Source organism: Hippocampus guttulatus, chromosome 12, assembly GCF_054856545.1.
Source record: "Hippocampus guttulatus isolate MCC_2025c chromosome 12, RoL_Hgut_1.0, whole genome shotgun sequence".
Taxonomy (NCBI): Eukaryota; Metazoa; Chordata; class Actinopteri; order Syngnathiformes; family Syngnathidae; genus Hippocampus; species Hippocampus guttulatus.
This window is the reverse complement of record NC_141272.1, coordinates 594,792-622,541: the sequence shown is the minus strand read 5'-3', so window position 1 is coordinate 622,541 and position 27,750 is coordinate 594,792. Positions and strand designations below refer to the sequence as shown.

The window sequence follows — 27,750 nt, the reverse complement described above, 5'->3', positions numbered from 1 at the left end:
TTTTTTGTGACTCCCATACAAAATGAACACACCAAATCTATTCTTAGTTTTCAATTTAATATATATAGATATAAATACATACATTTGTATAGCTCGCTTTTGATTTTGGCTTGGACGCAAAGAAGTAAGCTGATGCAGGCACAGAAATGACGAGACTGAATGAAGAGCAGGCAAAGGAAAATAGAACAGCTGCAGGATGCGACCAGGATGATTTCCAGTAAGTACACCCTTTGTTCTTCGTTTGACGGCCACGATTCAACAATTAAACACTCAAGTTTCCTCTCAGGCACTTTTATGCACGTAGAAATAACGAAAGGCATATTTGGGCTACATTTTCAAACGAGAGGTAAAAAATAGACCGTCTGTAATGGTGCGTACACTATTTTAGGTGTACGGGAAGCGGTAAAAAAAAAAAAAATCGCTTAACTCACTCCAGAGAAATGCTTTTTCTTGCTTAACAAAATGCTGACGCGGCAACTCATGCTGCTGGGATGAGACCTGCTTTGAGCATATCGCTGGCATCGGGTCAAAAGCGCCCATGTCACAATTTGGCCAATTTCATACTTTTCAGTGATTTCAGCGGGTGCTGTTTTTATAAAATATTGACCAAAGTGTGGAAAATGGCTTGCTCTATTTGAGGATGTGATTTAAACCCTTGGGTTGAGCAAACATGCCGGTTTTTTTTTTTGGGGGGGGGGGGGGGGTCTCCTTAAAAGTGATGATTTTTGAGGTACAAGGAATCCGCCCAAGGCCAGCGATATATAAGAACCATTCCGATCCAAATAAAACCTGTCCATACCCTCCACAGGTTATTCAGTCACGTGTTCAGTCTATGATTACAGTCGACATGTACAATATATATTAATAGAAAAAAATTTCAACTAGAAAAATAACTGCTGTTGGATTGTAGTGGTGACGGAGCTCGATGCTGCGGTAAGGAAAAAGAGTTGAAGGCAACATCCCGGGGGTAAAAAGTCGGCTTTTTTTTTTTTCTTTACTTGTCTTGCATCTTCTCCAAAATAGGCACAATCATGTCAAACTTGGGCCTCTTGGCCGGGTCCTCGTTCATGCAGATCTTCATCAACTTGCAGATGTGCGGCGAGATGCCGGGAGGAATGGTGGGCCTCAAGCCCTCCAAGGCAACCTGAAGGGAAAACCAGAACGTTAGCAACATCGTTCGGGGCCGTAGAGACTCGTCGACAAAAATCGACGAGACCGCTCCACAATGACGTTTGGAGCGCGGCGGCAATCGGTCGCTAATCGGGTAGGAGGAAGCAGAGGATCTTCTTGCAGCGGACTTAAGTGGGAGGGGAAAACTCTTTCTCCTGGCGATCTTTGCTGACCTTCATGCCGATTTCCATGTTGGAGAGGTCCGCGAAGGGCACCTCCCTGGTCACCAGCTCCCACAGCAGCACGGCGAAGCTCCACATGTCCGCCGACCGCCGGTTGATCTCCTCTGGCTTCTTCTGCAGGGCTGCAAGCGATCAAACCGGGCCAAGAAATCAGAGCCGGTGTGCAGGCGGACCCCATGTTATCACTCATTCCACGTCCGGTCATGTACGAGTACACATTTAGCCCCGTTTACATACGCATACATGGAAAGCGCCGCGCCTCTGCCTCAAAATTCAGATAAGAAAATGGGTGCAAAGCTTGCGATTTCACTTCCGCCATTCGCACGCTGACAAATCTGGTGCCGCGCTGGTCTGGATGCTCTTTATGAAGAAGGCCTGCACCGTTTCCACTTTCTTTCTAATCAATTTTAGACAAGACATCTCTGGAGGGATTCCATTTGGCAAAGTGATCATTCGTGCTCCAGATGTCACTTTGGATGTGCGTGCGCTGCCTCGCGTACCCTCGGGGGCCACCCACGCGGGCGAGTACATCCTGCCAGGACACTGAAAGGAGAACTTGACGTCTGCCATGCTGATCCTGGCTGTCATGTCTTCATCGATCTGTAAGGGGGGAGGGAGACAAGATGTCACCGCTGAGTGAAAGGGAACACGAGGATGGGCTTTTTGGACACCAAGCTGCGTCTGTGAAAGTCTTCTCACCATGATGCTCTTGCTGTTCAGATAGTGTCGAGGGATCATGGGCTCCAACGTGTGCAAGAAGGCCATTCCGCAGGCGATGTCCAAAGCGAACTTGACCGCTTGCGTCTGGTCCACCACAAAGTCTGGCGGCGGCGGCGGCGGCACGGCGACGTCAAGGAAAGGTCATTGGGATCGCGGTGTGACGGCAAAGTACTCACTGGTGCCCTCGTGCAGCACGTTGTAGAGGGAGCCGTACGGCATCCAGTGTGTGATGATGATGGGGTGAGGGGCCGGCGGAGACTGACAGGCTCCCAACATGGGGAGGACGTTCGGGTGGGAAAATATCCTGGGACGGTGACCAGGAGGACATGGACATCGCACAGCCGACATCAACCAGGAGTGCGAGACGCAATGGGACGTGGCAAGTACTTTCGGGTGGCACCGCGATCACACGTGGCTGGCCCGCCGGAGGGGCCGACGTGAGCGGGCGGGCCGGCCAGTACGCCCTGACAAATGACTCCGGAAAACCCAAGCAAACATTTCACGCATACTGTTCTGCGACGAGGCAATCTTCAGAATTTCAGTGTACTCCATTTAACCTCGTACTCACGTTGGGGTCGATTGGCCTTGAAGGAAATAGACACCGAATCAAACTTGCGGGGCCTCAAACACAACCGGGTCAAAGGTTTACAGATCGCGTCACTTTCTCTCTGCCACCCGGAAGGACCACGGCGCCGGTGGCCGACAGTTTCCAACCGGCCTCCGCAGCGCGAATCGGCCAAACGGCCATCACAAGAGTAGCGCGACGGCGCGTCGGATCGGCACCTGAGTTTGGGATACTCCTCGTTGAAGTCCCTGCTTTTCCGCGTGGTCCAGTCGCGCACCTTCAGCACTTTGACCACAATCTCGTTGCCTTGCCAGCGGCCTTGCCATAACTGCGCACCATCAAGGACACACGGTACAAAGGTTACGGGCAAAGTGCAAGTACAGTGAAACCCCGCCCGGTCGCGATTTGCTGAGAAAGGCACCTTGAGTAATTTCTATATTTGCGTTCTCTTTCTAGAACAGGCAAAGATGGCTCCAAACTGCGGCCTAGGGGCTATTTGCGGCCCGCCCTCCATTTTTCAGCAGCCCCTGACATGACCCCCCCCCCCCCCAAAATGAAGAAATCATTGTCCTAAAAATGACCTTTGGCATGGGCCGCAAAAGGAAGGTCAAGGTGGGCAGGGTGAGAAGGCAGGCGGTCAAAAGTTAAGAGGGCGTGCACATTTGCGCAACCACGTCCTCGGTCGTTTGCTTTTCGTCTCAAGTCGCACACGCCGGGGTCGGACACATGAAGACGTTTGTCAACGTTTTCATTCGATCTCGTCGTTTGATATGGCAAAGTCAAAGTTGAGTGGCTATGAAAAGATACTCAAATGTTTGGTGATCTACTTTGCGAATTGCGAGGCTTCGCTGCACAACCGACGGCACGGCGTGGCGACCGCTTCTCAACGTACCTCTCCAGACTGGTTCTCGTTGATTCGGGCCAGGAGCGAGAGCTGCTTATAGTCGATGCCGGCGTGTTTGTTCAAAGTACCGTTGCCTAGAAACAGAAGAAAGAAAGAAAATGTCTCACGTGACAATTTGCAGACAAATGTCGAACATCTTCGTCTGTGTGTGCCCTGCGATTGGCTGGCAAGCGGTTCAGGGTGTCCCCCTTCCCTTTTGGTTGGCAAGAGTCGAAACGGGCTCAGCAATTCACTCCCGACGATTATTCGCGGCCAATATTCATCATTTTGACAGAGGTGAGTTTGTTTGAACTAAAAACAAAAATGTGAACAAGGAGCATTGGAGTTGCATGAACATGAGGCAAAATTGGAAACCTTTCAAGAGCTATTTATTTGTTAAAGTTTTCATTTAACTTGCCAAGACATGCTGTGCCAAGCCTGGGAGCTCTGAAATTTGAAAACAAGCATGCCTCCTGTCGAAGATAAACAGAAACCTTGAACATGATGCAAATTCCTAAAAAGCGGGGGGGGGGGGGGTCATGCTTAAAGGGCACTTAAATTGTTGAGTTTATATCCAACATTTTCTCTGCATTATTTTCCTTGGAAACTATTATCAGTAGTTCTGGATTTGAAAAGAAAGTTTTTTTTTTTAAAGGTTTCTAATGTGTAATTAATCTATGCGCAAAAGTATTTGTACATGTGTCTAACTGTTTAACATTCGTTTGAAAGTGCTTCGGGAACTGCGGTTCTCGTTGCCCAAATGCGACTACAACACCCCCCCCCTTCACTCAAGTTGTGATGTACTTGACGCGGAATTCCAATTTGAACTCGTAACAAAGCAATTCAAATGTATACACACACACACACAACAAAGACCAAGTAGCTCTCGCGACGCTCTCTACTCACGGGGTCGTGTTCTGGTGGTGCCTTTCCAAAAGGTGTCTTTGAAGGGGATTTTGGTCAAATTCTGTCCCATTTTCTCAGCTTTTTCTACACCACAAAAGAAAAAAAAAATGAACACAGAACGGACTGGGAACTAGTAAGCGGCGGGGGCAGACGGGATACCTTTGAGAAGCGCTTGCAGGTGAGGTTTGGCTTTGTCCAGGGGCGTTTCCCCATATTTGTTACAGATGCTCACCTGAGCCCCGTTGTTCACAAGGTCCTGCCGGGTGGGACAAGAAGCAAAAAAACATTGTGGCAAGGGAGCAGCGAACGAGTTGAACTTCAAGGCCACCGGGGGGCGCACTAACCTCCGCCACCAGGTCTTGTCCCCAGAAGCAGGCGTAATGCAGCGGCGTGTTCCCGTGTTCGTTGGCTGCGTTGGTGTCTGCTTTGCACTGAATCAGCTACAAAAGGGCCAAACAAAAGGATGAGACGCCGGAGACGGCCGCTGTACTGTTTGGGCTGAAGGCAGCGCGTGTGCAGAAAATATTCCCGACGTTGCGGCTCGTCTTGAGACGTGCCAATACGAAACGGCGTTTCTAATTCCAACGCGCCGCTCATACCATCCGCCAGAAGCATCCGAGGCTAACGAGCGCTGCCGACAATACCGACACCCGACAGATTACGACGGGTTCGAGTCGGCGGTGTTCTGCAATAAATCTCTGTGCATGCCATTTCAACAAAAAAAGACATCCAAACATGTGACACCCCTGCCCGAATATAAGTCAATAAATAAAAATACAAATGGTTAAGTTCTTGGATGTTCTTTGCCGTCAACGGGACAAGACGGTCGGATGAGTGAATGTGCACGCGTGACCCCCCCCCCCCCCTTCCCCCAGTACCTTTCCCACAATGTCGCGATGTCCGTGGCTGGCGGCCAGGTGCAGGGGCACGTCATCCCCGCGGTTCATGACGTTGATGCGGGCGCCGCGCATGATGAGCATGTCCACCACGCTGCAGCGGCCCTCCCGACACGCCCAGTGCAGAGGGCTGAAGCCGTGGTCGTCCCTGCAAAGTGCCAATCGCAGTTCAACGTGGCTTTCGGTGTCATTTCCATTTGGGATCGTCATGATCAAACGCTAAGAGGAGATCACAAAACGACTGCACCGCTGCGTGTAAGTTGGACCGGCTGCCGCTTAGGACTGATGGACTGTGTCGTGTCAAGGGTATCAATCGTCCCGCGTCAACGTGGCCCATGCGCCAATGACGCCTGCGTGTCAATTCAGCCCTTGCATCAAGCGGGCCCGTCGTTGCGTGCATCAACTTGGCCCAAATGTCAAATGGGCGCTTACGTCAAGGTGGCCCGTGGGTCAACTTGAAGGATAGCGACGGCTCTATCGGCTTGATGTGAATGTGTGATTTGTCTTCATTCTTCTGTTGGCTCTGCACGTCTCCTCTATCAAGTCTCTCACACACACACACACACACACACACTAACCCCAGGGAGAACTGAAGGAGCATTATGACGGAATCTCAATTCCACCCCCCCCCCCCGGGCTGTTCCACTAGCTTGTGGCAACACGCCCTGCGCGGTTGAGTCGAGGTCCCGCACAGACCCTCTCAGTCCCACGACACCGTCTATCTGTGAATCGCGTGGGAGGAGGGTCATTTCCTGTCTGAGCAAAAGGCCAAACCCGAAAAACTCATTAGCTCACGTTTAGGATCCCGCAGATGGAAGTCTGATGCTTCTGGAAGTAAGATCTTGACCGCTGACAAAATGACGCCCTACAGGAGATTTGAGTGGAGACCGCCACGGAGGACTAAGCATTCTTCAGAGCCCTCTTTGCCGGCCCACGCGTCAACTCTCGTCCACGTTTCAAGTTTCAGCCCGCGTGTCACGTCGGAGGAGGCGCGAAGACGACGCAAGCATCGAGTTAGCCCGCGCGTCAACGAGGCTCGCCCGTGTGTCCGCGTGTCAAGGTGTCTCATCCGCGTGTCAAGTCCCAACCTGTCTTCCGTCAATTCAGTGTTAGCGCGCGTTTCAATTTAGTCTCGGCGTCAACTCGTCCAATCTCTCCATTCTTCTCGTCATGTCATTTCCGTGTCGATTAGTCAATGTGGCCCTTCGGCGTTTCCTGTTGGCTTTGTGTCAAGGGTCCACCTGTGTGTCAATGACACAATCCTCAAATCAGCCCGTGCGTCACTTTCAGGCTATGTGTCAAATCGGACCGTATATCAAGTCCACTCGTGCCGACCCCTTTTTAAAAATGAACACCGGCACTTTCTTACTCCCGTTAGCATGAACGCACAAATGAATTGAAGAATGGCACTTTCAGGCGCTCCAGTTTCCCACGTCTATTTCCAGTGTGGCGAGCTTTTTGGGATAGGTTTTCCCTTTGAGTTAGACTTGTTCCACCGCCCCCCCCCCCAATCGAAGCCCCTCCCGGCCCGCTGCGGTCATTTATTTCAGGCATTTCCACCTGCCAACAGGCCTCAGTCTGGCAGATGCAATAGAAAAGAAGCGTCAAGAGCAGCCCTTCAAAGGGGTCGCTCGAATCCGAGGAGGTGAGCGCCACTTGACGTGAAAGGATGACTCGTCCTATTTTACAATCAACTAAGTCAGCAGATCCCCCGAGACGGCGATGCGCCCGTTTCAAAAGGCCTTTCATTCATATAAAGCGTCAGCGCAAGTTTACGGCAAGCGCTAAATGTCCGCTTGCCGCCGCACTGCCAAAGGGAGTTCTAAATAAAAATCAGCAATCACCCTGTAAACCTCCCACCTTCCCAAACAAGGAGCCGTCACGCAGCGCAGCTCAGCTCAGCCTGCGCGGCTACCGGTGCTAGCTTTACAGCTAAATAAAGACGACGATCGAGGCAAGAAGGCCGAGCGCTTGTTTGAAGAAAAATGAGGCGGCGAGGGCAAGTTCAACCTTCAAGCGCAGCAGCTGAAGATTTGAGAGCAATCTTCCAACCGGCAAAATAAAGAGGAATGTCAGAAAAGAAAGGAAGGGGGGTTGGGCGGGGTGGGGGGGTGATGCGCATTCCACGCACACTCGTCTGTCTGGCCAAACAGCGGAGCCCGCTACGGTCGTCCCGCCGAATGCGAGTGCGAGTGGATTTGCCCGCGCGTTAGTCCTTGTAAGGAGATTCGGCGGCCACGCTTTCCCGGGAAGGTTGCGGCGGCGTAAACAATCCAGAAGGACGCAAAGTATTTCATGCAAAGGAGTGACGCGGAAGGTCAAATACAATCCCGAGTTTACACTTGGGGGACAAACTGGACCTGGCAATTGAGCAGCCTCTTTACTTTGACGGGCTGGCGGACAATCGCTTTGAACGTAAAAGTGTCACGGACAGTCAGGTGACAGAACCGGACATGCAGGACAACCATGTGGTGAAAAATAATAATAATGCGGCTTTTGATGAATTGCAACTTAGCGGCTTCAGTGCCAAATTGACTTTCCACAAAATGTCTTCAATTTAGAGTGAAGGAGTGTAACTTTTTTTTTTTAACTCTCTCAACACGCTCCCGTTTCTTTTCAGCCGCTAGTCAGGCAACCGCTTCCCCGATTGGATGACAAGGTTCAAGTACCATATTTTCACAACCATGCGGCGCACCGTATCAAAAGGCATAGTGACACTTATGGGTGCTATTTCTGTTTTTAACACTTAAGACGCATTGCGTTCTTGAACGCAGACATGGTCAAACGTACTCTTGCTTTAAAAAAAAAATAAACATGCAACAATGTATTGGCGTTATTTTTTTGATCAAGCCTCATCCTCAAAACCATCAAAGTCCTCATCTTTTGCCTCGAAAATCAACAACTGGGCAAATTCACCTTCGTCCGTCATCATTTGGCGTCGCCCAAACGGGTATGTACGAATGTGGGGATGGTTTGAGAGAACGGTCGGGAAGGGAAGACAACAGAGTGGCGGAATAAAGAATTCAAATCTCAGGAGACCTCCACTGTATTGCAAAGTTACGTCCAACACGTGACAGAAAAGCGATCTGCGCTCCTCCTTCTTCCCACTCAAGGCGATAAATCAGCCAGCCCGGGGAGAAAGGAGCTCGACGTGCTCATTTAGCTAATGGAATCGTCCAAACGCGCACCCGGTCGGCTGCTGCGGACGCCATTTGGCCGCTTGAAGCCGTTGCCGAGTCCCCGCCGCGTCAGTTCCCGCGGCGCCGTCCACTGTCTCGGCGACCGTCACGGCGAGCTTCCCGTGCTGCCATCACGCTTTGTGGAAGGGAATTCCCGACCTAGTATAAACACGCGCTTCCGAGGAAGTGGGTTCAATCTCGGGCCGGAGGCCCACTGGGGACAAACTCGGAGGCGGTCGCTGCTGCGCAAAGGCTAAGTCGGCAGAGGGACCGTCTTGATGTTGGCGGGAATATTTTCAGACCTCGTGCAGTGCCTGTAAAAGTCGCCCCCGCCCCAACATAACACAGTGAGAGAGCAAAGCCAACTTGTCAGTAGCATCTTTGATCACTGTTCTGTATTGGAGGCGCCGATAGAAAAAGCGGATAAAGTGGATGTGCGGCGCGAAGCCAGCCCATCACCCATCAGCCCCCCAACTTCAGTGGTCGAAGTCCCCAGATTCAATCAACTGTGCTGATTGAATCTGGGGACAAAGTGGATCCGACAATTTTCCAACTTCAATGACGACTCAGCAATTTACCACTTGGCCTCTTAGCCCATCTAAACACCGCATATCCAACGCAGCTTTTCCCATTTCTATTTCCCACAGCAGTTCAATTTCATGTCAACGGCATCGAAACCATCCATTTTACACCTAAGGAGGAAGTAGTCCCCTTTCAACCGCTTACAGCCAAAAGGCATCTCACCCTTGGTTGAGGTCATTTTCCGTGTTGTCCAGCCAGAGGCGCACGGCCACCGCGTTGCCTTCTCGACACTGCGTGAAGATGTCGTCCATTTTGGCACGTTAACCAGAGTGACAAGACGTGGAGCTGAAGCGGCAAGACTGTGGTTTCATCTGTCCCTCACCGGGGCCAGTGAGGGACACGATCGCTGATCCTCGGGGGTTGGGGGGGGGGGGGGCACTCGCACCAGCCTGAAATGGAAAATGTTGAAAGAACAGTGTTGGAAAACGTGCTGATCGTTGGGCCGGCCCAGATGGCTTTCTAATTAAATTGAGAGTTCTAGCGTTCCACCTTCAGGAGGCAAATGACATTAGTCATGTGAAAATGTATGTTTCTTATCCCAAGTTGGCAGATGATGATGATGATGACAGCCCAAGTCACTAATTTTACTTTTGGATTTAGCTTCCAAGTAGTTTACCACAGTTTCTTCCAGATATCGTGCTCATTCAAAGAGCGACACAGGACCATGCGCATAGCTTTAAACTGGTTCAATCATTTCTAGTGACCTGCCCGAGAGCAAAACAGATTCTTTTGAGGCGCTTCATGCGCATCTTTAAGCAAATGGCATTTTCGATCACTTCAATAAGGGAGTACAGTGTTATCCTACACCGTCTGCTGGTCACTCAGGGCCATTTGCAAACAAATTCAAGCAAATGTTTGCAAGTCGTTGCTCCCTCAAAGTGAGGAATTGCCGTTGTTTGCTTGCGACACCAACTTAAATGTGCTCAACTTCATCCTTCAAGGATAATAACCAACGCATCTTGTAGTATGAGGGACAGATTGTTGAGTGCGGTGCCATTTGCGCTAACGTGCCCCAAAGTGCCTTGAACCTTGATTTGTATTGAACGTGGAAACACTTCCGCGACACTGTAAGACGAGTAAAGAATATTTGAATGAGTTCAAATCGTCAAAGAATTTTTGATACGAAGGCTAAGTTTGATAAATCATTTTTCTGGTAGCAACGGCTGCTAACGCGCTAAAACACGATGGGAGGGGGGGGGGGCAAGCAAACTTGTTGATTTCCACGCAACACGGCCATAACACAGAGCGCTCTCCTCAAAAAAGGAAGCAGCCAACAAAACACTCAAGTAAAGAGGAACTAAAAATGCAGACATTTGGGAACCAAGCAAGCTAACCTCCATTCTGGACGGTCCGTTTCTCTCATCGTCAATTGTAGCGCAGCGACAAAAGTCGGCGTCGGTTCGCCATTTAAGAACCACGACTTACGACCTCGTGTCACCAAAACACCCGCGAGATGACCTTACCGAATGAAAAGGCGTGAAAGGAGGCCTCCGGAGAAGTTTCTCGCGGTGCTGTTCGGCGCTTCGGAGACGAAACGGTGGTGCCGAGCCGAGTGCCTACGTCCACACCCTCGCGCAAGGGAGGGAGGGCGTAGCGTACTACTCTCCTACTCGGCCTCGGCAGCTGGTTAAGACACTGCGCCCCTTACAGACTAGAGGGAGCATCGCATCAAATAATATACCCTCAGGGGGTGGATTCTTTTCAGATAGGTCGATGTGTCCGAAAATCCACCCTTATCTCCTACACTTAAAACCTCATTCGCAATATAGTTTCGCACGACATGTAGCGCTTTCATAGTGGTTCCCTCAGCCTTTTTGGCGATGGCGATTCGGACAGCTGGCTCACTGCATTGCCCTCGTCGCAGAGCACGTCACCACCATACCTGTCATGACGCACCGGCACATTAAAATCTCCGACTCCATATTGTGGATTGATTTTTTTTTTTACTTTGTCATGTGTATTTTCAATTCTATAAAACGAATGCATTATTTCTGTGGCGTGGACCGTCTGTAGACTTGCGCCATTTCGTTCTTACTCGCAATGCATTGTGGTCCATTATAAGATGTTGGGTGAACATCGATACTGATTAATTTTCCAAGTGCACCGTGGGTGCCCTTCGCTTTTCCTCCGTGGACATTCGGACACCCCTACAAAAAAAAAAAATCTGTTTTCCATCTAACTTCCTCACAACAGAGTTCAGCTCGCGAGTCTTCGTGTGCTCCGTTTCAACGAATGGCTAATTGAAAAATAGAGAATGATTTACAGCATTTAGTTATGCAAAGTCATTTCTACCAGAGATCGGACCATGCTAATGTTTTGTACATTTGAAATGAAAAAAAAAGTCGAGTGGAGACCCTTTGACGTCATCAACGCGCGCCGGTTAACTTTTCCGCTTCGTCCACGCGCGTGCAAGCTGAGCGAAATCGGTGGTATTTCTGCAAAAGATTATATTTAACTACTTTGGAGATAAACTTGCCGTTTTCGTCTACCGTCGTCACTATTAAACACGCCTTAGGCCGGTGAGTAAAATTAGAGCTGAATTGGGGTGTAGTACAGTACTACATCCCAATTCAGCCGATACTGTACACCCCAGTACAGTACTACTAGTACTGTACCGGTATTGATCGTAAAATCAATCTATGTTAACAGTTTGCGAGGGAGTATGTTTCACGAGGACGAAGATTGGAATGACGCCGCCGACGTCTTAAGTCAAATTGTTGTGAAACGGAAGCCAAACAGCAACACCACCGATGTGAAGGTATGTCATGGTACAGTATGTGTGGGGAGTCAGCACAACGATCACGTGTTAGAGATTAGCACCCCCCCCCCCCAAAAAAAAATATGCAGCATCACAATTACAGAATTATACACATTTCTTAGAACAGTGGCCGAGACATTTATTGACTGAAATGCAAAACGTACCAGGCATTCCTCACAGCCTTAGTTTGTAGTGGCCAACATGTAAGTTTCCCAGATGGTAGTGTCAGTCGTGTTCAATGGTCATTGAAGCCCCGCCCCTTGTTGCACCACCTATTATTGCTTACCTGAGGGGAATTGGGGAGAGGGGGGTGTCTATTTGGGGTTACAGTCGCCACCCCCATAGCATTTTCCTTTCTGCTTAGTCCAAACATGTGGGAAAGAAGAGTCTCCTGCGGACACTACAGACTTTAGAATCGCTACCGGACTGGAAGGGCGACGACCAGCTTCAGCCTGACAGCGACAGTGACGTCGAAGCCGCCGCGCCGCACACCACCAAGAAGAAAAAGAAGAAAAAGAGGAGGACGACAAAACAAGCCAGCATGACAATGGCAGAGCAGGAGAACAACACTGAGGTCAAGGAACAGAAAACTGTAGCCAAAAAGAAGAAGAGAGTGGAAAAAACAAGTGGTGAGTTTGGGAATTTTCCCCTTATACATATTGGAAAAGAGAAGAGGACGCGCGGCCGAGGTTCACAAACCACAATAGAGGTTCTCTTGTGGCTCTAGACTTTCAGAAAATTGGATTTTCCACTACATCTCATTTATTTTTCTGTATAGCGAGTCATATTTCAAATATGACCGGGGCTTAAAATCTCGGCTTGGTTATTTGTTTATTGTGAAAATACTTTTTTTGTCGTCATCGTTGAGTCACTGCTTAGTATCAGCATGTTATCATAAATGCCACGGGGCCGTTTCCGAAATTCTGCGCTAAAAAATGTCAATATTTTTGGAGGCGCGCATACATAATGGAAAGATTTCTTTCGGAAGGTGTCCCGAAGAGCAAAAGCGCATCCGCCGGCGAGAGGGAGGGCAAAGCGAGCCCGCAGCAGCCGGCCGGCGAAGTCCCGATGGTCAGCAGGCAGCAGTGGAAAAACAAAATGAAGAACAAGCGGAAATGCAAAAATAAATACCGGCAGAATAAAGCTCAAGAAGAAGTCGGGAAGGACGATAAAACTCTGCTGCCGACGCCTTCACGCATCAACGGTGCCAAGGCGGCGCAAGCGCCAGACAAGCAAACGCTGCCGCAGAAAAGGAGAAAAACGGACGAGGACGACGACGCGGGGACGTCGGCTATTAAATGCGCCAAGAAGGAAAGGGACGAAACCGTCAACGGATCATCGCGGGATCATTCCGAGATGCTCGGGCAAAAAGCCGAGCTTCTGAAACGCCAACGCCTGCGGAAGCTTCTCCGGCCGGCCGGTCCCAAGAAACCCGTTTCGGAGGAGGCCCCCCGGGAAGCCGTTTCGGAGGAGGCCGAGGACGCGACGGGGGACCGCTCGAGTCGTTTGCGCTTGCGCGTGGAGCGGCGCCTGGACGCGGCGCGCTTCCGCTACATCAACCAGTTGCTGTACAGCAGCAGCGGCGGCGAGGCCAAGCGCATGTTCCAGCAGGACCCGCAGGCCTTCCAGATCTACCACAGGGGCTTCACGGCGCAGGTGCGCCACTGGCCCACCAACCCCGTGGACGCCATCATCGCCTACATTCGCCAGAAGTGAGACGTCCTCCTTTCCGTTGCGCACACGCAGCGTGTCGGCTACTTATCGGTTACATGACATACGTGATGATGTCACGTCAGTCTTCGCCGCAACCGTTTACCCCCCCCGCGTGTTGTTTCAGACCGCCCTCGCTGGTGGTGGCCGACTTTGGCTGCGGCGACTGCAAGATCGCCCTCAGCGTCAAGAACAAAGTGCACAGCTTCGACTTGGTGGCGACTTGCGACCTGGCGACGGTCTGCGACATGGCCCATGTGCGTTTCTGTTGCTGCGCGCGTCCCGTCCCCGCCAAAGTGCTCGCGCCGACAATCTCCGTCCGCCTCCTCCCTGCAGGTGCCGCTGCCGGACAGGTCGGTGGACATTGGCGTCTTCTGCCTGTCGCTGATGGGAACCAATCTGACGGCTTTTCTCGTGGAGGCCAACCGGGTCTTGAAAAAGGGGTAAACTCATTCATTCAAATCACTTGACGCTTTAATAAAGAACCCCCCCCCCCCCCCCCCCAAAAAACGAAATAACTGCACGGTGTCGTAAGCGGTTAAGACGGGTGGCGGAGTCACAATTGATCACACTCATCACTCAAATCTGATACTTGCAAAGAATGGAAATGTTATCAATTGATTACAAAGGGGGGGGGGTTATCCGTGGGACCGTCACATGCCAAGTTTCACATTTTCATGTGATACGTTTTTACGTGATACGATTAAACATTTCGTCACAAGCTTCACATTTTACTGTGAGAAATTTTCGCGAGTGCTCTTTGCAGAGGATAAAGAATATGGGAATATTTACTCATTCTATTGACGCTGCCAGCAGACACAGCCGGGGTATGTCAGGCTTGCGCTCGCGAGTCGAAAAACATTTGTGATTGCGGTCACTCGTATCTCAGGGCAGCACCGTGCGTGGCTCTCTGTATTTTTTATTTTATTTTATTATTTTTTTTAGGGGCGTGCTGAAAATCGCGGAGGTAGCGAGCAGGTTCGACAACGTGCGTAACTTCCTCACGGGGCTGGCCAAGTTGGGATTCAAGTTGGAGTCCAAGGTGAGAGCACAAGTCACTTGATTAGGCACGTGTGAAATGAGGCAGAAAACGTTTTGTTTTATATCCACAGTTGATCACATTTTCAATTGAAGTGACAGGAAATGAACACATCTTTTTAATCAAATGAATTTTTGCTTGAATTTGCTGATATTTTCATTTTGTTGCCCATAAATACATGGCCCAACGATTGAAAACATGTTCAAGTTTCCACCCAATCAGACATTTTGATTTAGAAAACGACTGAGAAAAATGATCGTTCACTCTCTTTAAGGTATGCAAAAAAAAAAAAGACGAGTATTTGTTTCATTTTGCCACGTTTACAATTGACAAATGCACCCCAAAAATTATTTCTTGAGCTAACCGAACAAAACAAGATAAAGAAGAGCCACGAAGGAGCCGTTTGTCATGTCGTGTTTGCGCTCTCCTTTTAGGACACGGAGAACACGCATTTCTACACTTTCGACCTCACCAAGACGAGCGATGCGCCAGAAAAGGTGAAGAACTTCGGCTTGCAGCTGAAGGCCTGCTTGTACAAGAAGAGATGACGTGAAAAATGAACTGCAAAGTATTCGCTTGGACCGCTGCACCATTGTTGAAAAATGCCTTTGTGATTTGTTATCTTGACTGGCTGCTTTTGTTTTCCAATTCCTTCCAATATGGAAAATTGTATCATATGTAAAATACGGGGGGGGGGGGGGGGGGGGGGCGACAACATTAAACATTTGGACGAGAATGAAGTCTTATTCTCTGAGAAGAAGAATCACGGAAGCGGATCTTTTTCGGGGGTACATGTATAAAATGATATTTTCGATGATAAGGACAAGTGAGTGGATAATCAATCAAACGAATTTCCTAACCGGTGCAGAGCAGTTTCTTCTTGTTATTGCCGCACTTGTCAGCATTTGCCCCAAGGGGGCGCGCTAAGACCGATTTAATAAGACAAACGGCACCCGACAGTGTTGTACTGTATTAAAACAAACTACAACGCAATGAAGGGTTGGGTTGTTTTTTTGTCTTGAAGGCTCTATTTTCGCCCCCCCCCCCCCCATTTTTGCCACCCTTTCCTCCCTCTCTCGCGCATCCTGGATTTGAATGGCGGGCGGTGTGACGCGAGGCCCACAATGTGCTGCTCCTCACCCACACTGCGGAGCGATGCGGCGCGGCCGTGTGGAAAGTTGTGCGAAGCGCAAACCGTCGAGCGGCTCGCGCACGTCCCACATCAAATGACTCACTCGTTTTCTTTCCGACGGGAAAATGAACAAAAGATGGATCGCTTTATATTGCGAGGCCAAAGGCAGATGGAATTTCTTGCACAGGGATGGCATCCAAATATGTCATCTTTTTTTTTTGTGCCAAACTAACTCTGGCTGAACTGAACCCAACCCCAACAGTCGCGCGCAGCCTGAACTTCAACACCCCCCCCCCCCCCCCCACGAACCCGTCGCCCTGTGCTGGACTAGCAAGAACTAAGCTCCACTTTAGAATAACATGACACAGGTCAAAGTAGAAATCTTCCAAATAATTTGAGTACAAAGTACAGTACTGGCATATTATTGGCATGCAAACCTGAGTTCTATTTTTATGATTTAGATCAGGGCTCCCCAACCTTTTTTTGCCCCATGGACCGGTTTATGTCAGACAACATTTCTGATCGCTATGGTAATGTTTAACGCCTTCGAAATACGATCCAACGCAAATTCAAAGTGCATGAAAATGTCAACTCACCACAATGCTGAATCAGTGCGAGCGCCGAGCTTGATTTTCTGCAAGCGGGCGGTCCCATCTCGGGGTAATAGGAGACAATGACACCTCAGGTGTGTGCTTCATGTCGAGTCTACTTCGTTATTTTGTTTCAGTCGCCGTTGCTGCACAACCCCCACCCCCACCCCCCCGCCTCATACAGGTAGCATGTCGGAAATAGCAACAGTGCTATTGTGGCCATCTCAAGAGTATTCAGCGATAATTGAATCCAGAACACCGGCCGCCGTCATTTGCGATCTCCAGCACTTTATTTGACTCATTTAGCAAGTTCCGGCGTTTTGTTTTTAGCGTAATCAGTCACCTGATTGAGAGGCGTGGTTTGACGCGCGTCAATAGTGACAAAAGACGGATGTAACGGAGAATCGGGTAATTTTTCAAAATAAAATATCTTTCGTATTCCAAAATAAATACATCCAAATGTGTTTGTTTACAAAAGGTGCAATCAAGAGTTTTCTTTTCCAGGCCAAACTGGGCGAGGCCAGAATGAAAAGGTCAACTGGGGCTGGTGACCTTGCGCCCTCCCAAACATAGCCGCGGACAAAGCCCAAAATATGTCAGAGACCACCCTGCACCGCGCTGCGGCTCGCTACACATCTCTGCTTTAACACTTTGCTAATTTCTCACAGCTTAATAATGTCTTTTCAGGCAAATTAAGCGAGTGCGGGCAAAAAAAAAAAAACAGCCCGTCCAGCGCAGGCCTGTGCCTGTTTAGCACACAGAACGTTCACGCGCGATAAAACATTGGCCTCATAATTCTGAGGGTCGGGCTTTGAATGCTTGCCGAAGAATTCAAAGAAAAGCCTCAATAGTATGCCCCCCGCCCCCATTGACAAGCTGCCATTGCCTGCGTGTGACCCAAGTGAGAATAAGCTCAATAGAAAAGGGACGGCGAGTTTCAAAGCGGGAAGGCTCTTCGTTTTGATGCAAAATGGCCGACAAAGCCGTTTTCCTCTTTTCCTTGCCAGGTTTTTTTTTCTTTTTCCGCTCTTTTGGATTTTTGTTCTTTTTTTGTTCCAAGTTTCTTGCTCCTCCACGGCCGCCAAAGGTGCTGTCGCAAGTCTGTCTAGCAAAGAAGCCTCAATAGGTCATCGTGTGCTTGTCATTTGGTTCAAGATGAAGAAGCCTGCTGATTTTGGGGGCCTGACGGTGTCAAAAGTCTTGTTTTGCCAACGCAAATTAGTCTCAGTCGGAATAGTCGCGCCTCGCGGAGAAAATGTTTGCACTTTGTGTTTGGCGTAGCCATGACGACACAATAACTCCTAATATCGATGAGACGACATATCCCGAGCTGGCTCATGGAACGTCATCAAACACACAAACGCAAACCCCCCCCCCCCAAAAATCAATCATTGGCTTTGTGAAACGTGTGCTCCGCGACGACTGGCAGGAGTTCCAAAGCGCTGACTGCATCCATGATGCTTTGCAGGAGGCACCCGAGCACACGCTCACAGATGTAAGAGTTGGGGGGGGTGACTCACATTGCAGACAAACGGATCTCGACCGAGCCCCATTGTGGGAAAAATTGAGCAAAACCGAGTGGCTCGCTCGCCAGCGAACAACAGCTCCACGGCGCGCTTTTCGCATCCCAAAACATTTTGGAGCCACCCCAATTTGAATTGACAGTAGCCGCATGTTGTGAATTTCACGTCCGCCCTCTAGCGGTCAAGTGGGTGAAGCTGAGGCTGAAGTCCAACTTTTGGCTCGCAACAGCAAAAAAAAACAAAAAAAACTTGGATGCAGCCACGGAGATTGCTGCTTCTTTTTTTTCCCCAAGCGCGGCCCCCTCCAAAGTCAATATGTCATCCGGTGAAATACGGCGCTCCCTCAGCCACTGGATAGAAGAGGAAAGAAATGGATTTCAAGTGGGTTGTATTGACACAGGTGCACATTCGTTTAGCAGACACCACGGAGGGATTTCGGGGCCTTTTCCAGACTCGGATCATTTTTAGTGAGATCCTAAATCGAGGTTTCCCGATGAAGCGATAGGGGACGGTGACTCAGGAGGGACCGATATGGCACGCAGTTGCGGCTAATACGTCGGACGCGATTCACGGCCACGTATGGTTGATCTCGCCTACGTGTCACCCAAAGATTAAAAAAAATCAGAAACAACCCGCAGAATGAACATAGCTCGATTGTTTCGAAAGCAGCACTTTTGACTGATCTTTCAGAATATTGCGTTATGTGCTCAGACAAACACCAGACCTTCCAAAACAAAGCACAGACTGTCTTCTTATACAAGAAAAAACAAAACAAAACGTTTGCTTCGAGCTTTTACCACTCTTCAATGATCTGCAAGTCAACCATGGGGTGGATTTGCTTTGCCCAAAAAGTGCCAAAGATCAAGCTTTTTGTGACATGTCAAGCAGAGGCTCATCTTTGTTGCTTTTGCAAAAGCTCAAAGTACAAAACAACCAAAAAGCTCTTTTGATGGCAAAATTCAAAATCACAGATAGACAATGTCGAAAGCCGTTGTGAGCAATGCCGATTCGCCGCACGGCTTTACCAATGCGACAAGCGGGGACTCACCGTGTCATTTTTATCTTCTACTCAAAAACTGCGCCGACCTCCAATCCAAAGCGACGGACCGGGTCCAAATTTCACAGACAAGCCGAGCATGACCCGCTTGCTCGCCTACGCGGGTGACGGATACAAACGTCCATGACGATAAATGAGTTCGGGACATTTGAGTTTGGAGGGCCTGGTGTCATCCGGCAAAAAGGCTTTCACAAAGCACTTTTCTAACGTTCGGACAAGGTTGCGGTCTTCTGGATTGCATTTTTTTCACTCTGCGGCCAAGCGGTGCAAGATGGTGGCGGAAGGAAAGAGGAACAAACGGATGGCCGCTCGTTTGTTGGTGGTTTGGAGAAGCTTTTCAAAGCCGGCGATCGTCAACGTCTGCGAAGGCCGTCCGCGGGTCGATGCGAAAACTCCACTTGCGAGAGGTGCCGAGTCAGAGCTTTGTCTTCAAACTCCCGCCTGCAAGCCTGCGGCTTTACCCGTTTGGGGCGCGCCGTTTATTTGTTGAAAGGCAGCCCGCCGCTGCGGTGGAGGCCACGATTTGAGCAAACGCGAGGACGTCGATGTGATTGAAATGCTTTGTCGTCGTCGAGGCGGTTGAACAAAAAAGAAAAAAAAAAATGTCGAAGCTCAGTGGTGTCCAAACTAGGGCCCAGGGCCATTTGCAGCCCGCTATCCATTTTTTCAGCGGCCCGCGACATGCCCCCCCCCCAAAAAAAGAACCAAAAATGACATTTGATGTGGGCTTGCAAGATGAGTTTAAAAAATGATGATGATGGTTTGCGGAAGGTGAAAGACAGTTGAGGATTGAAATGGAACATTCCATTTTGCGGGCCACGCACAAGGCCCGCTTGGCACGGCCCGTCCCAGCCAACGTCCACTCACGGCAGCAAAAGGTGAGGCGGCGGCTCACTTTTACACGCTCATGAAAGCAGGCCGAGCGCTCCCCTTTGGATGAAGCGTCCGGAAAACGTCAGAAGCTCTCGGCCAAGGAATGTCTTTCGCAGACGCGCGAGCCGACTCGGCGCGCTTTTCACAGATGCGCATCGCGGTCACGAGGCCGACTCGCCGTCACGCGTAACCTGGAAAACACGCGCCGCTCAAAACAAATCAAACGGCAGCCGTGAGCCCCGACGGATGAATAGATACAAATCAACAAAGGCGCAGCGTCTCCGAAGTCACTCCAAAGCTCGGTTTCATCATTTGGACGCGGCGCGGCGTCTGCCCATAAGCCATCATGGAAGTCAGCGGCGACAAAAAACACGATTCGGCGGAAAAGCTTCAAGTGTAGCACCTTCTGGTGAGCATCCTAATTTTGCAGACGCTCGAGGGTGGCTTGGAATCGTTTGTTTGGGACCGACAATCCACGTCACGACGGCGCAGTCCAAGAAGTCCCTTGTCGGCACGTCTCGAACGCGCCCGTCGGTCCGGCCGGAATGCTTTTAAAAGAGTCCGACTTATTGTCTGCGTGATTTCCCGTCGACGTTGCGGCGCGACTCTCGGGCACCTAATGGCTCTTTGGCGGACTTGAAATGACTCGCGCGGCCATCAAGAGGCATTTATCGGTAAGTGCTTCTTTTCAGGTGGCCGACTTATGCCGTGGACACGCGGCGGAGTGGGAGCATCTTCGTGCCTTCGTGCAACTGAGAAGAGGGAGGGAGGCCGAGAAAGATCGCTCAGCGGACTCACTGGAAACGTCGGCAAGCTGATTGGGGGTTTATCGCTCCGCCGACTTGGGAAAGTTGACTCCTAGCGGAAACCTCAGAAGATTTGGTGACTTTGACCATCGCATCGGCCGGAGCCGCTCAGCGCACCCCAAACACGGGACGGGACCGCTGATCTGAGTGAGCAGACTCGGCGACTCCATTTAGCGGGCTGACCAAAAACACTCGGGGGGGGGGGGGGGGGCTCGGTTGCGTCCGATGGCGAACTCGGCAGCTTCACGCGAAACGGAGCAGAGACTCCAGTGAACGGGTTGACCGACTCCGGCCGATTGGACGGTCGTGGCTCAGTGACTCGAGCGCGCGGACTCCGACGGCTCCCCGACCACACGCTGACTCGATGACTCAAATGAAGTTCATCGCTCGAGTGAAGACTAAGCATCCATAAAATGAAATCTGATCGGGATTATGAATAAAAGGAGGAAATAACAGTTCATCGAATGAGATTGAAGGGATTCAAAACATGAGCCTACTAAACCGATGCATCAAATTGCGTGGCCGCATCCGCGCCGCGGGAGGTTGTTGAGGGATTCGAAGGCTTCCTTCCTCGCCGGCGAGCTCTTCGTTAAGGCAGTTGGGAGAGAACGAGCGCGCGTGCAAAGGTGTTGTAGCTCTACTCAAGGCGTGTCACGTAAATCTTTCATCCGAGATGTTCAATCGGCTTCGGGGCCTGAAATACAAAACAAACGCGCCTTTTTTTTTTTTTTGGTGGGTCCCAGACAAATGGCACGCGACTCGTGCTGGGATCCCAATTATGGACGGGTCTCCAAACGTTTGACACGTATACGTGTATACGCGTCGTGGATGTAACCCGTATGCATCCCCAATATAACGACGCTCTAACGGAAACTCGAGCAAGCATGCCGGCTCATCCATTATACACCCACACGCTCACAAGTGGAGGCCCTCAAAAATCCCCGCGGCGCCCCTCATGTAGCTCAACCGCTGCATTCCAGGCAACACCCCCCCGACCCCCCCCCCTCCCCACACACACAATGACAACGTGATCTAAAAAGGGGACATCGGCGGTGTAGCAGGCAGTTTTGCAGGTGTTGTCCCAGCACGCAGCGCAGCGCTCCTTTGCCTCACTGCCAACGGCACACAACGGCGCGACCTTTGCGTTGCTTGCGCTGATTCGGCATTTCGCCGCTTTGTGCTAAGTGATTACGCGGCTGCCTGTGTGGCTGCGTGTGTGCGTTGTGTGTGTGTGGGAGAGCGAGAGGGAGAGAGAGAGAGAGGCGTTCATTTGCGGATGAGCCCGGCAACGACAACACGCAAACGACCGTATGGGAAATTTCAAGTCTTCTCCTTTGGAGGCTAATTGTTTGGCCTAGCAAGAACGACATTCGTAGCTTAGCGGTGGTTCCGCGAGGTACCTCGGTAGGAACCCATCAATGCGAGTCAAAAGCCCCCCCCCCCCCCCCCCAAGCAGGAGAACATCAGTTTGGAGTATTCGGTTAGGAGAAGGAGAAATCAGTGGCATGATAACAAGGGTCAGGAAGTGGGCATCTTTTGGGAGTCGGGATATTTTGCGGGGCTTTTGGACTGCAGTGAGGGCATCCGTCAAGAACCGAGGGGGGGGGGGGGGGGGACGTCCGCCGAGCCAAAATTTGGAGCCATCGGAGGCATGTTTGTCAAGAAGTTGACTCGCCGCGCCAGCTGTGTTTCTGCCAGCCCCCCCCCCCTTGCGGGGATACGTTGGCACGTGATTGGCCGGCGGGGGGGCGGCACCGTGCGATCATTACCACCCATCAACCCGAGCGTGCGTGAAAGTGTAAACCGACAGGAGGGATAAAGGTGGGCCCGAGCGCTGCAATTTGGCGAGCGGAGAACAGGATGAGGCCTTTTATCTGACAGTGGAGGGGGAAAACGGTTAATCAAGCGTCCCCCTGCCCCCGCCGCCCCGACCGGCGCTTTGTTTTGCCTTCAGCTCGCCGCCCTTCTCTTCCTCGTCCAACTCCCGCCCGTCGCAGCGCCACGTCGGCGTTAAGTCTCGCTAATGAAGACGTCACGCTGCTCGACTTTAAAGGCCGCTCGGCCCCCCCCCCCCCCTGTACGGGCCTCGCCGTCCGCCGACCCGCTCGTTGATTCGATTCGACAGCGGCCGCGCTTCGCCTCGGCCCGACGGCGCCGCCCTTCGCCCGACCCGGACGAAGGCGGTTGCATTTAACAAAGTCAGAAGCGGCTTTGTTTCGAGACGTCGGGAAGCCGACGGAGTCAACGATGAAGGCCGGCAAAGGCCCCGCTCGCGCCCGCCGAGGAAAAAGGAGCGCGCGGGCATTCAAAGGCAAATTGGGCGCTTCAAGTTATGGAGACAAAACAACATTGTATGGATTCTTGTCATTGGGCACCCCCCCCAAAAAAAGCCTTTTTTCCTCAATGCGGACAAGCGGCATCGTTGGGAGTACATGCTCCATCGCGGGCACTTTTTCATGTCTTGGATAGCGCCCAATATTGTTTGCCGCGTACTGAGCCGATGATGTGATTTTACACTCTTTGATCTTGTGCGGGGCGGGGGGGGGGGCAGGCTCCTGCGGTAGTCCGCACGCAGTCGGTCACATGACGGGAGGCGTCAGGCGCACCAAATGGTCGCAGCTGCCGGGTCGCGACTGCCGAGACGGACGCGAGCAGGTGAGGGCCTCCCTCGCCCGCTGCGGCTTTGGCTCGGAAAAATCAACACGCATTGCAGACGCCGACGACGGGAATGCGGCACCGTGGTGCTTTGGCTTTGGGTTTTTTTCAAGCAAGCCAGCAACTTACAAAGCAACCAACTGACCAACCAACAACCAACCAAGCTAGCAGTTTACCAGACCAAAGTGACAACCCAAACAATGCGTCAGCAAGTTTTCTTTTAACAAACTTAACTCATTCAGTAGCAGCCGATTCTAGACCAAGTCTGAAAAGACGTTTAAAAACGTCTTTGGGAGTGAATGAGTCATTTGAGCGAACTTTAGTAAGTAACCAAGCCAGCAAGCAACATCACACGAGGCTGCGTCGCGTGTTGTTGCTGGTTTTTGCTTTTGGCCACTTGAGCTCGGCGGATGAGACGCGCTGGGAATTATTCCGCCGCGCCGGCCACCCACCCCGATTCCATCGCGGCGGCCAGGTGGGCCGCGGCCGCCAATTGGCCCCCCCCAAAAGGCTACAAGCACAAAGCTGAGCTCCGCCACGTGTGACAACGCGCGCTCTGCGCGTTTGAACGAGGTTACGGGACGCTGGCGGGGCAATTCCGCCCGGCGGCGAAGCCTCACAAAAGAAGGATGGCCTTGAAAGAACGCGACTTGAAGCGGCGCGGAAGCATCTTTTTTTCCGGGGGCAAACGCCTTTGACGAAAACCAAGGGATCACGCCATCGCCACGCGGCGGCAACTCCGCGCTCGCGCTGACGGACGGATGACGGCGCGGACAGACGGCGGGTCCGCAAGCCGGCTCGCTCGGCCGGCGCCGCGTGCGGCGACACGCGGAGGCGTTGTCGGCCTTGATGGATTAGCCGCGGGTTAGCAAAGTGACATCTCAGAAAGGCCGTTATCGCTTCTCACATGCCACTGAGGATTAAGTGTCAGATTTCGGCTTCTAATCTGAGGTGTGGGCTGCGGGCGGGAAGGGGGGGGCAGAGTGGTCACTTAGCTAAACAACACGTCTGGGTTTGATAGCAAGGCTGACGGGTCTGAGGGGGATTAACGGCGGCCACTTAGAGCGGGAGGGCCCGGATTAGCGACGACATCGGAGCGACGCGTCCTTTCACTCGAGAGCTCGGCGTGTTTGCGGAGCGGGGGGGGAGGGGGGCTTCGGGGCAGAGTGGGCGGGGAACATTGCGCTGGGTGGTCAGTCGGCATCCAGGTGCGCGGAAAAGGTGACAAATGTTTTCGTGAACTTTATGACCTTTTTTTTTCACCCCATTGTTTTTTATGGACCATTTTTGGGGGGGACAAGTTTGAAAAATGTTCTTGAAAATTCATTATTATTCACAAGATTAAATCACGGGATTCGCAAAGCACATTTTCCTTTTGATACAAATTTTCTCAACAAATCATTGAAGATTAAATGATCATCTTTCAAGAATGTGTCCTAAAAATAAAAAAAAGGGGAAAATATTTCTGTCAAATTCATCCAACTTTTCGTTTTTCCAGAAAATCTGGAATATGATGACAGTGACATTTAAGTACAAGATTAAAAAAAAATAATCTGCCAAGAGTAACGTCATCTTTTTCCAAGAAACGTCCTTTTTCAAGATTTTTGACCTTTTTTCCATTTAAAAAGTTTCTGCGAGAGCTTTGAAAACAGAAACGGCTTTAAAAAGACGTAGAAAAGCCAAAACACATTTGAGATTTTTGGGGGGAAAATATTGAAGCCTTTTTAATTGGCGGGGGGGGGGGGGGGGGTAACATGAGTGCATATTAAAAGGCGATGCGGGCGTGCGGGCGAGGGGGAAGGTGGCTGCGGGTGGTCAGTCAACCTCCGGGCGGGACAAAGAAAAAGCGGGGGCCGTGATGACAAAAGAGGGCGCGCGGCCGGCAATGGCCGTCAAACGCTTCATTTAGCCGGCAACGCGGGTGACGACAGTCACTAACGAGCGCCAGGCGCAAAAAGGGGCCCCCCTGGGAAGAAAACAAAACGGGGCATTCTTCGACTTTTGGGACCAAAAAAGGTTGTTTCGAGCATCGCGTTTTATCGTGCGTGTCATGAAAAGATATTTTCTGATACAGCAGTTTAGATATTTGCAAGAAGTGTTTTCTTCTTTCAAATGGTATGCGTGAGCAGATGGTGACAATGCGCAAGACGCGATTTCTGGAAATGTTCAAATGAACACACATTGCCGGGAAATGACGATCACCATCTCGACAGTCGGCTCTTGTTCGAAACCACCTCGCGGCTACTGCGGTAGGAACGCCAAGTTGTTTCGTCACATTCGAGGCGTAGGCGACATTCTTTTGTCAAGAAATCCTGGCGGCCTAAGCCACCAACTGTCGGGAAAATGGGAAAAGGGCGCTCGCAGGAGTCGTCAAGGCGACGACCAGTCGCCTTCGGTCGCCGCTCTTCAAAGCTTCGAATGAGCGACGACAAAAGGCCAACGGGACAAGCGGGAGCGGCGGCGGGCCGTCAGCTCGGAGACTTTTATTGCAAAAACAAAGAAAACAGCAAAACCTTCATTGATCTCCGCTTCCCGGGAGAACGGAAGCCGTCCGTACAAAACGCGTCGGGACAACATGACGCGTGGACAAAAAAACACGGCAGTTTATGTACAAGACAATATTTCCCAAAGATTGCGACTCGCTCGCTAACGTCACGACATACGGTCGTCCGATTCGAAACCGCGCAAGATAAACAAGCTTTTGTCCCCGTTTAGCCGCTGGCTAACTTGCAATCTCGTCCACGCGGTAAGGGACCGTCCGTTCGTCCGTTCGCCCGCCCGTCGCGGCTGATGCCAAGCTAACGTCGGAAGCAGCTAATGCTAACGCTAACCTCTCGCCGTTCGCTCCACAAAAATGGCGGAAAAAGAACTTCCGCGAGCTGAACAAGAGCCTTGCAGAAGTCGCGCATCCCCTCGGCGCACGCAGACGCTTCTTCCCCCCCCCCCCCCCCCCCCAAGTTGTGCGGACGTCATGAGGAAGGACACTAAGAAAAGGCTTTTTCAAGGAAAAATCTTGTAATCTTACAAGAGGTTATCCCCTCCCCCCAAAATCTTTTTTTTCAATACACAAATCCATCTTAATTGTCACAGGATTACAACTTTTCTGAAATAAACACAGCCACTTTTTTTTAGGTATCTTGGAAAAGTCACAACTATTTTGGGTGATAAAATCGAATAAAACAAACGCTAAAAAAGGGACGCCGCAAAAATGCACTCAAAGTTAGCGTGGCGGAACGATTTTCTTTCCGGTGTGTCCCCCCCCGTGTATGTTTTAAATGCAAAAATGGCCCCCCGTAGTTTTTTTTTTTTCCACCGGCCCGAGCGATGCAGCCGACAAGGCGACACGGATTAAAGTGCGCAGATGTGAGCGACCAAGTTAGCGAGAGGCTCGCTTCAAGTTGGGAGATTTGGGGTGGAGGGACGCTCCCACCCGCCCCCGGCTCGATCGGCGCTTCTGTGCGCGCGAGGGAGGGAGAGATGAAAGGCATTTATTCTCAGCAAGGGCGGGGGTGGCACGCGCCCGCAAAGCGGCGGCTGCAAAAACCCCAAAGGGGTGGGGCCGCAGCAACACACGCTGGCTGGCTCGCGCACGCGCTTCAATTTTGCAGGCCTCAGAAGAACGGCGAGAAAAAAAGCACCATTCCGAGCCTGCCCGTGCCATGACTCATCCTCACGCTTCCGAGAAAAAGGAGACGCCATTCGTTTGGATGGCGAGCGCGAGTGGGGTCGAGGACCTGGCGAAGGGCCCGCGTCTTCGCGCCAATGACACTCGCGCCTTACAATCGCGTTGAGGGGGGGGGATGGTGCCAATCTGGGCTTCCCACTAAAAAACTGAGGCTGCTCCTCCTCCCAATTAAATGTTTTTTTTTTCAAATATCGGTCAACAGATGACCAAGCGAGTAGGTTGTTCAACAATATTGCGGGTTTCTTTTATTTTTTTTCCTCCCCAAAATTATTTTGTGGTACTTTCGGGTCCCAGTGGTGCCTTGAGTCGAGTTTGTTCCTTGGTCGCACTCAAAACGTTTTGTATGTCAAATCTTCTTCCCCATTGAAATGACTCAAGATGCCATTCATGTGTTCCATCCTACCTAAAAAAAAAGTTTCGTCATGTTTTTGATGCAAAAAAATAGCACAACGTAATACTTTTGTGCATCGTGATGAAAGGGAAAGACAAGATGTTCCCAGCACACCCACTCGTCGAAACGCAGCGTTCTGCTCAATTTTGCATTTCGTCGCTGTCGTGTGAAAAACACGCATGTCCATTTGGTCATTTTAAGAAATATTTCCAACTATCGGACGCCCGGAACGGGGACGCTCCATGAAAGCAAACAACAAAAATGGACAGACGTGGCTCACAGGACAGAAACAAACAATTTTGCGCCGCAAAATGCAGCAATTTGGATCCACCCCAGGGGGCGGCCATTTTGCGAGCGGCACATTGGCCGTTCGCCGAGACCCATCCAAATGGCTTCGTTTTGCCGCCTCATTTCTATTCCACCAACGCAGTAGTCATCAAAAGACAGT

General features: G+C 51.0%; 2 protein-coding genes across 2 annotated transcripts; one reads left to right on the top strand and one right to left on the bottom strand.

The window, feature by feature from the left end:
- Positions 1–38: 38 nt before the first annotated feature.
- ilk (integrin-linked kinase) lies at positions 39–11,056 on the bottom strand. Its single transcript, XM_086125880.1, has 13 exons — positions 10,547–11,056; positions 9,246–9,472; positions 5,305–5,470; positions 4,771–4,866; positions 4,586–4,682; positions 4,427–4,510; positions 3,530–3,615; positions 2,856–2,965; positions 2,249–2,376; positions 2,052–2,173; positions 1,853–1,952; positions 1,344–1,474; positions 39–1,144 (listed from the first exon to the last, which is right to left on the bottom strand). Exons 2-13 carry the CDS (start codon positions 9,332–9,334, stop codon positions 995–997), a joined length of 1,359 nt encoding a protein of 452 aa, XP_085982006.1. The 5' UTR covers positions 9,335–9,472; positions 10,547–11,056; the 3' UTR covers positions 39–994.
- A 394-nt stretch (positions 11,057–11,450) lies between these two features.
- Positions 11,451–15,273, top strand: rrp8 (ribosomal RNA processing 8). Its single transcript, XM_086126384.1, has 8 exons — positions 11,451–11,602; positions 11,733–11,841; positions 12,206–12,470; positions 12,830–13,553; positions 13,679–13,808; positions 13,888–13,994; positions 14,497–14,593; positions 15,025–15,273. The coding sequence occupies exons 2-8, from the start codon at positions 11,746–11,748 to the stop codon at positions 15,136–15,138; spliced, it is 1,533 nt and encodes a 510-aa protein (XP_085982510.1). The 5' UTR covers positions 11,451–11,602; positions 11,733–11,745; the 3' UTR covers positions 15,139–15,273.
- Positions 15,274–27,750: the final 12,477 nt, after the last annotated feature.

Bases quoted from the DNA above. Each gene is read 5' to 3' on its own strand.
- ilk (XM_086125880.1), bottom strand. From the start codon at position 9,334: ATGGACGACATCTTCACGCAGTGTCGAGAAGGCAACGCGGTGGCCGTG. The intron at 5,471-9,245 runs GTGAGATGCCTT...GGCACTTTGCAG, and splicing joins GAAAATGACCTCAACCAAGG to GGACGACCACGGCTTCAGCC. The intron at 1,145-1,343 runs GTCAGCAAAGAT...TTTTCCCTTCAG, and splicing joins ACATGGAAATCGGCATGAAG to GTTGCCTTGGAGGGCTTGAG.
- rrp8 (XM_086126384.1), top strand. From the start codon at position 11,746: ATGTTTCACGAGGACGAAGATTGGAATGACGCCGCCGACGTCTTAAGT. The intron at 13,809-13,887 runs GTGCGTTTCTGT...TCCTCCCTGCAG, and splicing joins CGGTCTGCGACATGGCCCAT to GTGCCGCTGCCGGACAGGTC. The intron at 14,594-15,024 runs GTGAGAGCACAA...CTCTCCTTTTAG, and splicing joins GATTCAAGTTGGAGTCCAAG to GACACGGAGAACACGCATTT.